The sequence below is a fragment of the Cynocephalus volans genome, chromosome 3 (genome assembly GCF_027409185.1).
Source record: "Cynocephalus volans isolate mCynVol1 chromosome 3, mCynVol1.pri, whole genome shotgun sequence".
Lineage (NCBI taxonomy): Eukaryota > Metazoa > Chordata > Mammalia > Dermoptera > Cynocephalidae > Cynocephalus > Cynocephalus volans.
The window spans coordinates 89,585,762-89,598,544 of NC_084462.1; the positions used below are offsets into that span (position 1 = coordinate 89,585,762).

At 38.8% G+C, this 12,783-nt stretch overlaps 1 protein-coding gene across 1 annotated transcript in view; it reads left to right on the forward strand.

Annotated features, from left to right (window-relative positions):
- The window catches only part of FBN1 (fibrillin 1), a 228,745-nt gene that overhangs the window by 39,993 nt on the left and 175,969 nt on the right, over positions 1 to 12,783 (forward strand). The window contains exons 4-5 of the mRNA XM_063091977.1: positions 2,645 to 2,740; positions 6,116 to 6,211. Of these exons, the coding sequence (XP_062948047.1) occupies positions 2,645 to 2,740; positions 6,116 to 6,211 (192 nt within the window). The remainder of the gene's footprint in view (positions 1 to 2,644; positions 2,741 to 6,115; positions 6,212 to 12,783) is intronic.

Genomic DNA, 12,783 nt, shown 5'->3' on the forward strand with positions numbered 1-12,783 from the left:
TATATACTTTAAAAGAGAAGTGTAAAGTACTTTGAGAAGAGAGAGGGCTCACGTTGGTTTGGGAGGGAGGAGACAATAGAAATCAGAAAAGATCAAGGGAAAGAAGAGACATTTGAAATGGGTCTTGGAAATAGGTAAGATTTCAGTATTTGGTGGGAACTGTGTTGTGAGTTGAAGATTAAGAGTTAGGGACAAAGAGACAGGTTAGAGAGGAGATTCCATGGAGAGAGTAGCACAAAGTGTGTGGCTTTTTGCGTGGTGTATAGTAGGCACTCAGAAGTATTTGTGTGGATTGAGTGAATGATTGATTGATAAGTAGATCAGGGGACTGAGTCATAGGACATATTAAGAATGTGCGAAGGAACCCTGAGAGGCACGTGGTCTAGGCTGAGAGGGCTTGCATGCTGAGGGATGGAGCTAGTTCTTCATCCAGAGGAGGTAAGGAGGCTTTGATGATGTTTCAGTAAGTGTGTGACATGTTCTTGAAAAAGCGTATCACTTTCAACTTGCCTTAACTGTTTTGTACTCTAAAATGGCATAGCACATATTGGGTTTTGCCCCTTCCTTTCCCTGTCATCAGACTGAGATTTGTGTAGGTCCTTATTAAAAAATGGCCCTATCTCATGAAATCAGGTAGCCACTTTTCGCTACTGTGCTGAGGGTTCCTAAAAAGGGGTATAGAAGGGGATGGCTGCTGGGGAGAATCTTCTCTACGCTGTAGGGAGGAGATTTGCTCCTTGTGCTCTAGAAGACTGAGCATAACACTGAGCATGAGCAGCTAATTTCTGCTCTTTGCAGAAAAAAGGGATTCTCTTCTCTTTATGTCAAATTGTCAGACTTTTCCCCTGGGAATTTACTCCTACAACTTGGAGGACAGGACAGAATAAGCCAAACTTCCATTGCCCAATCCTGGCTTCCTCGTATGAAGAATGTGTCAACAAGGATTAGTGATTAATTCAATTAAGCCTTTGGTCTTCTCCAAGTAAGATAGTTGTTGCTTCTGGGGGGCTAGGGAATAGCCTGGGGTTTTTGAAAGTGTTATTAGCATAGCTGAATGACTGAAACAGAGACAGCCTACACACTGGAGAAGTGAGAGCACACTGCTGCTGCCATTGCCTCTCACTGCGGAGTCTGCAGCTTCTTCTGTTGTCTCAGGTCTAAAGCTGTCAGCCACGGTCTTTCTACCCTGGGCCCTGAAACATACACTTCAGTAGGTGAAAATGTGACAAAGAGTGGATTTCAAACACCGAGGATCTTATTTAGTTTAAGATTACAGTTTAAACAAGCAGCTCTTTCTGAGCCAAGTCCGGCTGTCCCTGTCATCAGGGTTCTTGTTATTAAATGTCTTTCTTGGTATTTTCTTTTTTCTCTTTTCTGCCTCCAAAATTTCTTTTAACAAAATTCTGTGGAATTTGTTACTTTGACTGTTTCCCTGGCCACCTACCTGGGACGCTAAATGTTTTCACAGGAAAATTATTGAAATGTTGTCTAGTGTGGTTACTCAGGGCACTACTTTCTTGTTGGTATGAATTATAGAAATGATTCTAAGTTTATTTAGCACTATAAAGTAATGTCAAAGAAACAACTGCATTGCATTATAGATTATTTTATTTTTTATTTATTATTTATAATTAGTAAATTCATTATTAAATTGTGATTTTCCTTTATGCCCTTTAACTGACCTATCATACCACTCCCCAAACCCCCTCCATCTCTCCCCTCCATCTCTAGTATACTTAGGTTTGTTCTCCCCTTCTGTAAGTTCAGTGTATTGTTGTGGTCTTTCCTTCCTTCCTTCCTTCTTTCCTTCCTTTGCATCCAGTTATGAGTGAAAACATGTGGCATTTCTATTTCCTCATCTGGCTTATTTCACTTAAGATAATTTTCTCCAGACTCATTCATGTTGCTACAAATGGCAGAATTTCATTCTTTTTTATGGCTGAGTAGTATTCCATTGTGTATGTATACCACATTTTCCTTATCCAGTTGTCCACTGATGGACACTTAGGTTGGTTCCATACTTTGGCTATTGTAAATAGAGCTGCAATGAACATGGAAGCGCAGGTATTCCTTTGACATGATTTCCATTCCTTTGGATATATGCCCAGTAGCAGGATTGCTGGATCATATGATAGTTCTAGCTGTAGTTGTTTGAGGAACCTCTATTCTGTTTTCCATAATATCTGTGCTAATTTACAGTCCCACCAATGGTGTAGAAGAGTTCCCGTTTCCCCGCATCCTCGCCAGTATTTGTTACAAGAACATACACTGGGGAAAAGACTGCCTTTTCAATAAATGTTGCTGGAAAAATTGGATATCCATATGCAGAAGAATGAAACTGGACTTGTACCTCTCCCCATATACCAAAGTCAACTCAAGATGGATTAAAGACTTAAATATAAGACCCAAAACCATAAAATTACTTGAGGAAAACATAGGGGAAACACTCTAGGATGTAGATGATTTTAGATACACTAGTGAAAACATGTTTAACATTGTCAGTTTGGTCATTTCTGCATAAATATCTGAATTCTGGTAAACCATTTTATCTTCTCTTCAAATAACTACAAATCATTTCCTGTGAACTGTTGCAATCTATGCCGTTAAATTGCAAAAACGAATCATTCTTCTTTTTTTTTTCAAGTACAACACTGTAATATTCGCTGTATGAATGGAGGTAGCTGCAGTGACGACCACTGTATATGCCAGAAAGGATACATAGGGACTCACTGTGGACAGCGTAAGTAAACCATAGTTACAAGTATTCTAGATGTTAACCTATATGTAGACAAATAGAATAAAGAGATAAGTGCTGGTGGACTTTCTTTGGTAACCTGGGACACCACATTCTTACAGACATCCAGTGACCCTTACAGATGAACAGATAACTTATCCAACACACTCAGCACCAGATTTCCTATCAGAATCTTGGTAATGGGTTGTTTGACTCATTTTCCTCTCATTTACCTTCACCTTGTCCCTTTGATTTGCAATCACCATCCAAGGTTGCAGAATTTTTGTTCATTCCATATGTATACCTTCTATTCACCTGTTAAAACTTCTCCTCCTGGATTTTTAGGAAATGTCTCAAATAAAATATTTCAAAACTTGACTTCATCTTTCTCCCTAAACGTGTCCCTTCTCTTGATTAATAGTATCTGTACTTTTCTAGTTTCCCAATCTAGATTCTGCTACTGTGGACTTATCACATGGTGTTCAGCATTTTGGTTCATTTACAAATACCATTTATTGTGTCTACTCTCTACCAGTCCCTGTGCATTGCAGAAGATGAAAATCACTTTTAAAAAGCTTATTTCTTATTACTCTAAATGAATATATATCTACTCCATAAAAAATTTGGAAAAGTTCAAAAATATAAAAAATAAAATTATTCATAATACCATAGTTCCAGAACTACTTTCTAGACTTATAATGCATATTTGTTACATGAGATATTATTGTATATACAATTTTTATATCACTTTTTAAATTTAATATTTTATTAGAAGTATATTCATGTGATTAAACATTTTTAATAGTTGCATAATACTCCATTATATGGATGTTTAGCAGTTTATTTAATGAATCTTTAATGGTGAGCACCATACATGTTGTTTCTAATTTTTGTCTTTGTATATATATTTGCTATGATGAATAATGGTATTATATATAAACCAAAATTTATATAATGCCCTAGCAACCATCCACAAACTGCAGTGTGGTAGGAATATTGATTGAGTTTTGTGCAGTCCAGAGAGCAGAGGCAGGGCAGCCTGCCCATTGAGGGCAGCCCTTGAGCTGAGTCTTGAGGGATGGGTAGGAGTTCACTTAGGTGATGGGGGGTGGCCCTTTTAGGCAGATGGTACAGGGTATAGCACGTGAGACATAGCAGGTGCTTTGGTGTTTCTACAGCTTAAATCCTGAGGGACATGATCAGAAGGGAAATAAGGTCACATAGGAAGTCATGAGCCAGGTTTCAATGCCTTTATACATACTGTGTTTTCGTTCAAAGCGGAGCCAGGAAAGGGAGTGAGACAACAGCAATACACAACAGCAATAGCATATACCTGTTGTGTTACTTTACTCTTACTATATGCTAAGCATCTTTTAAAACTCTTTATGTGCGTTAATTCATTTACTGTAACAACAACCCTTTGAATTAGAGGCCATTAATATTACCTTCTAACAGATGAGGGAACTTGGATGCAGGGACTTCAGTAATTTCTCTAAAGATATACAGATGGTAATTGGCAGAATTGGGATTGGAACCTGAGCAGTCTGACTCCATAGCACGCGTGTTTCATGCTATGAAATACCGGCCTTATATACTTCATTTAAGTGAAAAGGTTTACAATGGGAAAGATCAGTGGGGCCACAGTTTCAAGCTTCATGTGGAGAAGAAGAAACAGGAGGCAGGAAGAACAGTCCTAACTAAGGCTCTGGCTATAGAAGTGGCAAGATGTGGATAGTTCAGAGGCATTTCTGAAGGAGAATCAGAAGGAGCTGCTGGGCATCTCTCCTCTTCTCTTTGTTCTTTGTTCTCCTCATCTCTCTGTTTTCTAAACTCCAAGGGAGTTTAGCTCAAAGCCTAGCACACAGCAGGTGCTCAGTTAACACTTGCAGAATTAGAAAGTCTTTCTTAAATTTCAGCTTCCTCATCTGTAAAATGGGGGATTGGCTTAGGCAATCTCAAAACTTCTTTTCTGTTTAAAATTTCTTTATTCTCCCCTGACTGTAAATTAAGAGGCAAAGCAGAAAAATTAAAGTACATAAACCTTTCTAATTTGTGATGAGAAACAGATTTCTGCCATAAGTTTTGGCTATGAGGGATTGCATCAGTTCAAGTCCTCTGATGCCAAGCAGATGCCAAGACATTATTGGATATATAGAGATTTATTAGGGAAAAGGCTGCGAAGAATAAAGGGAGAAGAAGCAGGAGTAGGAGGGGATGAACTTTAGACCCCAATGCCAGTCTGACCCTGTGCAAGGAGAGAGGGAAGGAAGGATGATGTGTGAGCCTGAGACTGTAACACATCTTAGAGAAGCCTAGGCCAAGCTGATGGGGAGCCCAGAGCAAAGACAGCTCATCAGAAGAGTTCCATGATGGGCAGAAGTGGTGAGGCTCTGGTATCCTGCTAGGTTCAGTCATTGGCTGAGAGTGTGCCCTTGGCATGAACTTTGCAGCAGATCCAAAGGAGCAGCTGCTAGAAGCTGTCTGCCAGCTCAGCTCCTTGCAGTAGGTTCTCTTGAAGAGAGTTCTGAGTGGTTCAACTCCACAACTGCCACAGAGGTACAAGCAGAATGTATGGGAGGTATATGAAGGAGCAGTGAGTTTAGATGGAGGTATTAGGGAAGCCTCATGGAGGAGTGAGGTTTGAGCTGGGCTTTGAGGAGTGGGTGGGGCTTCCAGATATGGCAGGGAAGAGCCCACCTCCTGCGATAAAGATGCCTAGAAAGAGGTCATGCATGGAAGAGTTACAGGAAATTGTACAGGGAGGAGTTGTTCAGAGCATGAGCTTTCAATTCTTATTTCAATGCCTTTTCTAAGAAGTAAAATATTCCTCCCTCGAGTATCTCTGGACTTATCTCACCAATAGTTTTCAAAGATTCTGTTATAGCACTCAACTGGGTCTTCGTTATGGTGCTTAAATTATTGAATTATTGTCAGTATTAATGTTTTGTTGTTTGCAGTTAATTTTGTGATTTAACATGCTGCATTTCTGTAAGGGAGGGGTGGGTGGGAGCCCTCTTGAAATTAAACATAAATCATAAACCAAAGAGTCAGTTTGCTAAAATGCAGTTCTCATCTGGTAAAGTCTCTTAGAAACCCTTATTTAGATGCAGAACTGAAAGTATTGCTCAGATCTTCACAGAATGAAACTGTCAGCCTTGTTAATATAGATACAAACTCATGAGTTATAGGCAGCTTTACCTAACCTTCCCCTAAGACAGAGAAACATCTGAGGATCTGTTAACAGTAGAGTGACTGTTCAAAACAAATACCAGGGGGAGTACACTGAGATTTTTTATTGTTGTCCTTTCAGGGGACCATAAGTGTTACTTCATTAGCATCTATGCCCAGGTAAACCTTCTCAGCTCTCTCCTTATTTTACAGCTGTCTGTGAAAGTGGCTGTCTCAACGGAGGGAGGTGTGTGGCCCCAAATCGATGTGCATGCACTTATGGCTTTACTGGACCCCAGTGTGAAAGAGGTAATGATTTTTTAAAATCATTTGTATAAAGATGTTCTGGTGGCTAAAGCTATTATTGATTTGTACAGGCATTGGTATGTGTGCCTACTTCATGAATTTTGCTGAACTCTGAGGGGGTTTCTGAATTGTCACTGGGAAGGTCCCTAAGATGACAAGACAGTGGCCCTGAGTCTATGTGTGTTATTCAGCAATTCTTGCCGGTGGACCGTGGTACTCAACAGTGAGCATGTACATAAGTACCAGCTGGCATTGAGATAAAAAGAGGAGAATTTTCTGCAAAAGTAAGAATTGAGCTCCTTATCTAGTGAATTAAATAAATGGTCCCAAACAAAGCATATGTATGGAAAGGGAAAAGTTTAGAATGAAAAACACACCTAAAGATCTGATGGACCTGTTGGGGGCTGTAGTGGCATATGAGCTCAGCATTCAGAATTCACTATAGAAATATTGTCTGCGGAGAAACTGCTTTCCCATGTGTGGTTTAGGCAACATTCACTGCAACCCGCTGAAGTGTGCAGAATCATCCGTGCTTTTGCATATGAGAAGACCAAGTCTCAGAGCAGCCCAGGGATGTCCCCAAGGCCACACACATTAAAAAGAGTTTTAATTTGAATGTGGGTTTTCTGTTTTTAAGTCTAATTCTTACTTCTGCTCCTAATTAAAAGAAATGTCCTAACTGATTTGCCTGCCTTTAAATGCAAATATGTGGATGTGCAATATTCCTACATGTTTTTTCCCCTGAACTTTGGCTTTATTAATCATCTTGTTTCTGCATTCATAGCCATTTTCTCATCATTTCTAGTTTTATAGTGAAGACTTAGAAGGTTCATGTCATACGAAACTGCAAGTGGAAGATACTCATAAAGTTAATTAACTGCAATCATCACTTTTATCCAAAGTTGTATAAAGATCTTTTTATTCTAAGATGGAAAATAAAGATTCAGTAGCAGATGTTGAATAAATGTCATTTAAAATATATAGCAGAGAGTGGTATATGAGAAATTGTTTATTTTTTTTCCCTATTTTTACAAGTTTGTCTAAATTCAGTTATTTGTTAATAAAGCAACAATACATATTTTAGCAAGTAACTCTTGGTCAATTACCATTATTATTGGATAAATTATATTGTATCTCTGTTAATAAAAGCACTGCAGGTTTCAATGCATAATGGACTCTTGACCTTTATGTTACATTTTGATATCCCTTCCAGTCCCTTCTTGAATTGTTTCTCTTTACAACTTGCACAGGTGTATTTTTATTGGCTTGGAGCTAATGTACATATAATGGTATCCAGCATAATAAAAACTGTTTCTATTAGGTAGTATCATTCTGTGGCCTTATTATTAATCAGTGAAGATGTTGTAAGAGGTTAAAATTGTTAAGGTATAACTTGAGGAGTGGTATATTGAAATAATTTCTCAGATGATGATGCTGGATTTAATTTGTTTTGGGAAAAGCATTAATAAGATGAAGTTATAGGGCATTTTACCGCTAATGAAGTGGTTAATAATTTGCTGCAAAAAATATTGATACTCATAGTTCAGGTATGGATGACAACACAGTCTAAAATAACGAGGGCATGATGTTGAATCACAGTTATTTATTCAAAAATTTGGTCTTTGCCCAAGATTAAGAAATGGCCTGGATGGGTTAATTACTAAACTGCTAATCATAACTGGCATATTACTCAGAGGTTTTTCTCAAGTTTTGGGGAGTCTTTAACTGCTCTTTTTCAGGGAGAAAGGCTATCCTGAAATCTGCACTAATATGTTGATTCCCTAGAATCTTCACAGTGTTGATTATCTACATTTAATTAATCCCTAAATGGCAGATTTGGGGGCATTTGTGGCAGTGAGATTGGGGAGCAGGAAAAAAGGGTCTCTTTAAACATTGTCCTCCCCTTGTTCCATCCATGAGTACAGCCCAGACCTTCAGCGGGAGAATGTTGAACTGGATTCATTTTATAGCATCAGAAAACCTGGAGATATGATTATCAGATATGAACAGGCATTTCCTGGAAATCATTGCTGTTGGCCTGCTTGTGGACAGTCCTAGATATTTGTCATTGGTTTCTTGCTAAGCAGAGCTGATCACATGTTGATGCCTAATTGAATTCGACCCTATCTTGCAGAAGTATGGTCTTTCAGGGCCACAAGATCCTTTTTCAATTGTCAAGGATGCAAGAAGGAGACATGTTTTGGCCAAGACCAAGAAGCAATTAAAAAAAAAAAAAAAGACCAGAAAACTTCTTGTCATGATGTAACACACATGGAAAGGAACATTTAGAATGTCAGTTACCGGTACTTTTCAGGATCAGCATCTTTGTCCTTGAAAGATCCTGGAACTTTTGTGCATCTTTAACTACCTCTGAGATCCAATACAAGTATGAAATCGCCTTTGGGGGTGATAATGGCAGAATTTGGATCACTTTAGGCCAATAAATGAATCCTAATGACCCATGAACATAGTATTTTGGTTCACAAAGGACAGAAGGAATGGATCCATGCTTGAATTATGAATCATAACAGTCATTTGATGAGTGAAATCAGATTATGAAGGAAATTTGTCCCACTTGCATATTTTAGTTATTAAAACAATTGTGGGTTTTTTTTGGGAGGGGGGCAGCTGGCTGGTAAGGGGATGAAACAAATACGTTTAAAAAAAAATTCTTGGCTAGTCAGCCTCACTGGGCAGGTGGCAATGATATATTTTACCATTGCCTGTCTTTCTACACTCACAGTAAGAAAAGTGGAGACCTCTGGCTTGTTTGGCCTGCAATGTTTACTTTTCAAAGAGTGTATATGAATACCTTTAGATACATTCTACGGTTTGTCACAGTCCCCACCACTCCCTACTGACATACATCATGCTCACTTCATTCAGTTAGCTTGCTTCTTGGCTCTTGTGGGCACTTGAGTTTGCCACCTCCTGCTGCATTCTCTGTCACGGATTGTACCTTCTGTGTTTTCTTCTAAACCCCAAGTTTTTTTTTTTTTTTCATTTTTCTTCCTCTTACTTTTTTTTCTGTAAATTTACAATTATAGTTTTCATGTTGCCTCCTCCCCGCCTTTGTCTTCTGTCTGTTTGGTCGTTGAACAGTCAGTAGAACTTATCACTGCCTTTGTTATCAAAATAGTGAAGTAAGGTCAGTGCCTATTTTGGCAATGACAGCACAAGCTAGTTCTGTATTGCCGTAGTTAATGTCAACAAAAGACTATGTGGAATCACAATTTCTCTTGCCATCTTGTGTCAGAATACAGACCATTTAAAATCTTGTTAAATGCTCTTGTATTAAACACAGTGAATCATGTGAGTGGATGAGACTTCTCAAGATCATGACAAAAGAGAGGAATGATGGGGACAGATCTGAACTTGGAGTTGGGGGGCATGTACTGATGAATAGGCTTGGGGAAGAAGGGAAACAAAGGGAAGTGAAAACATGAAGAGAAGCAAGAGAACCAGGAGAGCTTCAAGCCAAAGAAACTAAAGGCAAGAAGGAGTTCAAGAAATCGCTTCACAATTGCTAGACTCATCAAAAAGTCAAGAGAGAAGGAGAATCATAGAGAGGCCCTTAGACATAATGACGGCTGACATGTGCTGGGTACTTACAGTGTGCCAGGCAGTGTGCTGAGCACTTTGGTGATTTACAACAACCTTCTGAGAAAATTTCTATAATGAGTTCCATTTTATAGAGGAGTAAACAGAGGCAGAGAGAGATCAAATAGCTTGTCGATGGAGAGACAGCTTGTAAATGATGAAATCAAAACTTGAACCTAGCCAGTCTGGCTCCTAAGCCTGTGGATATAACCACTGTACAATACTTGGATTTCACTGGAAAAGGTTCATTAGTAACTATAAAGAATTTTCTGAGCAATGATAAGAGGAAACCTAGAATTATGAGTTTTAGTATGGAAGTAATAGATTTTTTAAAAGCCACTCAAGAAATTTGGCTAGGTAGGGTGGTTTTCCTCCCTGGTAGAGTTGAGCTAAGTTGATTTTAAATAGTTTTAAACACCAAGAGAAAGGATACTTGAGTATTGCTTGGATGTATCTAATGCATAGTTTTGGAATATTCCTCTATTTTATTGATTTTGATGTTTGAAAGATACCAAGCCACTCTTGGAAAGAGAGATTCTTATTTTCAGTACATATAAATGGGCTTCAAAGGACTGAACCAACATGTCTAAACATAGACATATGAAATGAATATATAAATGTCATTTAGCGCAGTTACCATGGAAGGTTATGTAGTTTTCCTACAATATTACAACTGCTCAAAACATATTTGGAATTTCATTTTTGGAATTGCCTTTACTGAGTCAGCAGTACATTTAAATGAATATGTGACCATATTTTCCCTTTTGAAGAGCCATTTGAATTTTTTGAAATGGCCTAACATAATTTACTTTTAATTTTAGAGACTACAGTGGGTAATCAAGCATTTTAACTGTTTGCAGTAAAAAATGGAGTTAGGTAACAAAACAGTGAAAATAATTTTCTCATGTGGCTTATGAAGCACAAGGAATTGGATTAATGTTTTAATGTCAAACTTATGTGAGCCAGAGGACGAGGCCTTTTGGAAGCATAAATACCCATGACAAGAAGTTTTCTATCATTATTCCATCTGGAAATCTTCATCATGTACTGTCAGAATGGAGCATGCACATGGATTCTTCTAAATCCTGATTCATTTGTTCTGTATTAGATTCCTACTTAAGTTTAAACTGTGAAAACAATACGTGGATTTTGCCAACTCAAGAAAGTCTGTTGGCTGTTATGCTGGCTATCAGTAGATAAAGTATAGGGGAAAGCATTGTTGAATTCACAGCTTTAACGAAAGGGAAGAATGGGGGCAAAAGTGGTGTAGAATACAAATGAAAGGATGGAAATAATCCATAGTTTATTAGACAGGCAGAACAGTGAAGGTGAACTAGCTCTTTGTACATCATACATGCCTCCTAGGGAATTACGGTGTCTAATAGAGCTGGAAAAGGTTATTGTTTGTTTGCACAATGATGAAACAGAACAGCACAAACAGCAGCTAGGTTGATTGTAATCCCACCTCATTCTCATATGTGCAGTTGATATTTAAGAAACTGTTATCCTCATACCTTGGTTTCTCTGATGACATAAAAATGACTTTTGCAAAGATGTATTTTTAATGATTTTATTAAACAGTTTTCAAAAAACTATCACATTAAGCAATTGATAAGCATTTATTATGTAAATCCAAGAAAGCAGTGTCTATAAGGTGTCTAATTACTGGAAAAAGATTAACATATAATGATTCAAATATACAGCTTAATTACCGGATAGTCCATTTCTGATACACCTACTACTTCATAAAATAAAGTAGAAACGTTAACTTATCTCAGCTGCTTTTCTTGTGCTTTTTTTGCCTGGAGTTTTCCTGGAAGGCACTGATGAAATGTAGATTCATTTTCTTTTCTCTATGTGGAAGTAAGTTTTACAGAACTGAGTTTCTGATACTAATTTTACATAATTTTAAATTGTAGGTGGCTATTATTAAAGTTCCCAGAGTAAATGCCACAGGCTAACTCTCATTTTCCAAGTACTTTGGGAAGGCAGAGCTCTGCAAACTATGTATTTTCTTCTTTCCAAAAGGTAACGTGCAATAAACTATTGTTACTAAAATATGTTGAAGCCTTTTGTGAGCCTCACTTTTGGTATTTAGTTTAAATGGAAAGTAAATACCAATGTGTAGATAGCAGAGGCAGAATGCCCTAAATGTTACCACGCATCTACAGTGGAATTGCAACATTTGGCAGCTGATGGATCATTGACTAAACTAGATTTTCCTAGAATAGTTCCAGGAACTACATCTGTTGGCACAGACATTCGTTTTTGTGGCTGAGTAACTGGATGCGCTGCTGGCACCCATGCTACCCTGCCTTGCCGGCTGCACATGCCTGGATTGAACAAGCAGGGCTGGGGGGCTGCATTCAGAAAGGAGCTTGAGTTTTGTCTCCCACTCACTGTCTCTTTCAGCCTACTCTGTGGGCTAGTTCTTTTCCTTGTGGTGGATGGAATTTTCTAGTCCCTTTCAGAATTCCTCCTCTGGTTCCCTAATGTGGGCAAAGGCATGTGTGTGTGTGTGTGTGTGTGTGTGTTTTTTTTTTTTCCCCGTCCTTTTTTGTGACCGCGCTCAGCCAGTGAAGCGAACCGGCCATCCCTATATAGGATCCGAACCCCGGCAGGAGCGCTGCTGCGCTCCCAGTGCCTCACTCTCCCGAGTGAGCCACGGGGTCGGCCCAGGCATGTGTGTTGTTACTGTTGCTTACATTTCCTTCCTCAACTCTGGGTGTCCTGTGGTACCTCCAGCTTCTTGAGTCCTCTTTGCTGCCCCAAGCAGCCCTCTGGGAAAGGATCTAAGCTCACCCCACATCAGTTTTCTCTTGCAGTCGCCAACACATAGTCGGTGGAAAGTATTTGTGCATATTTTTGCCAGGATTAATTGCCAGAGAGCACACCAATTTGGACAGAGTAGCAGACCCTCCTTTTGGAACCCATGTCTGGACATCTGGCCAGCAAGGGTCTGGGCATTTGACAGT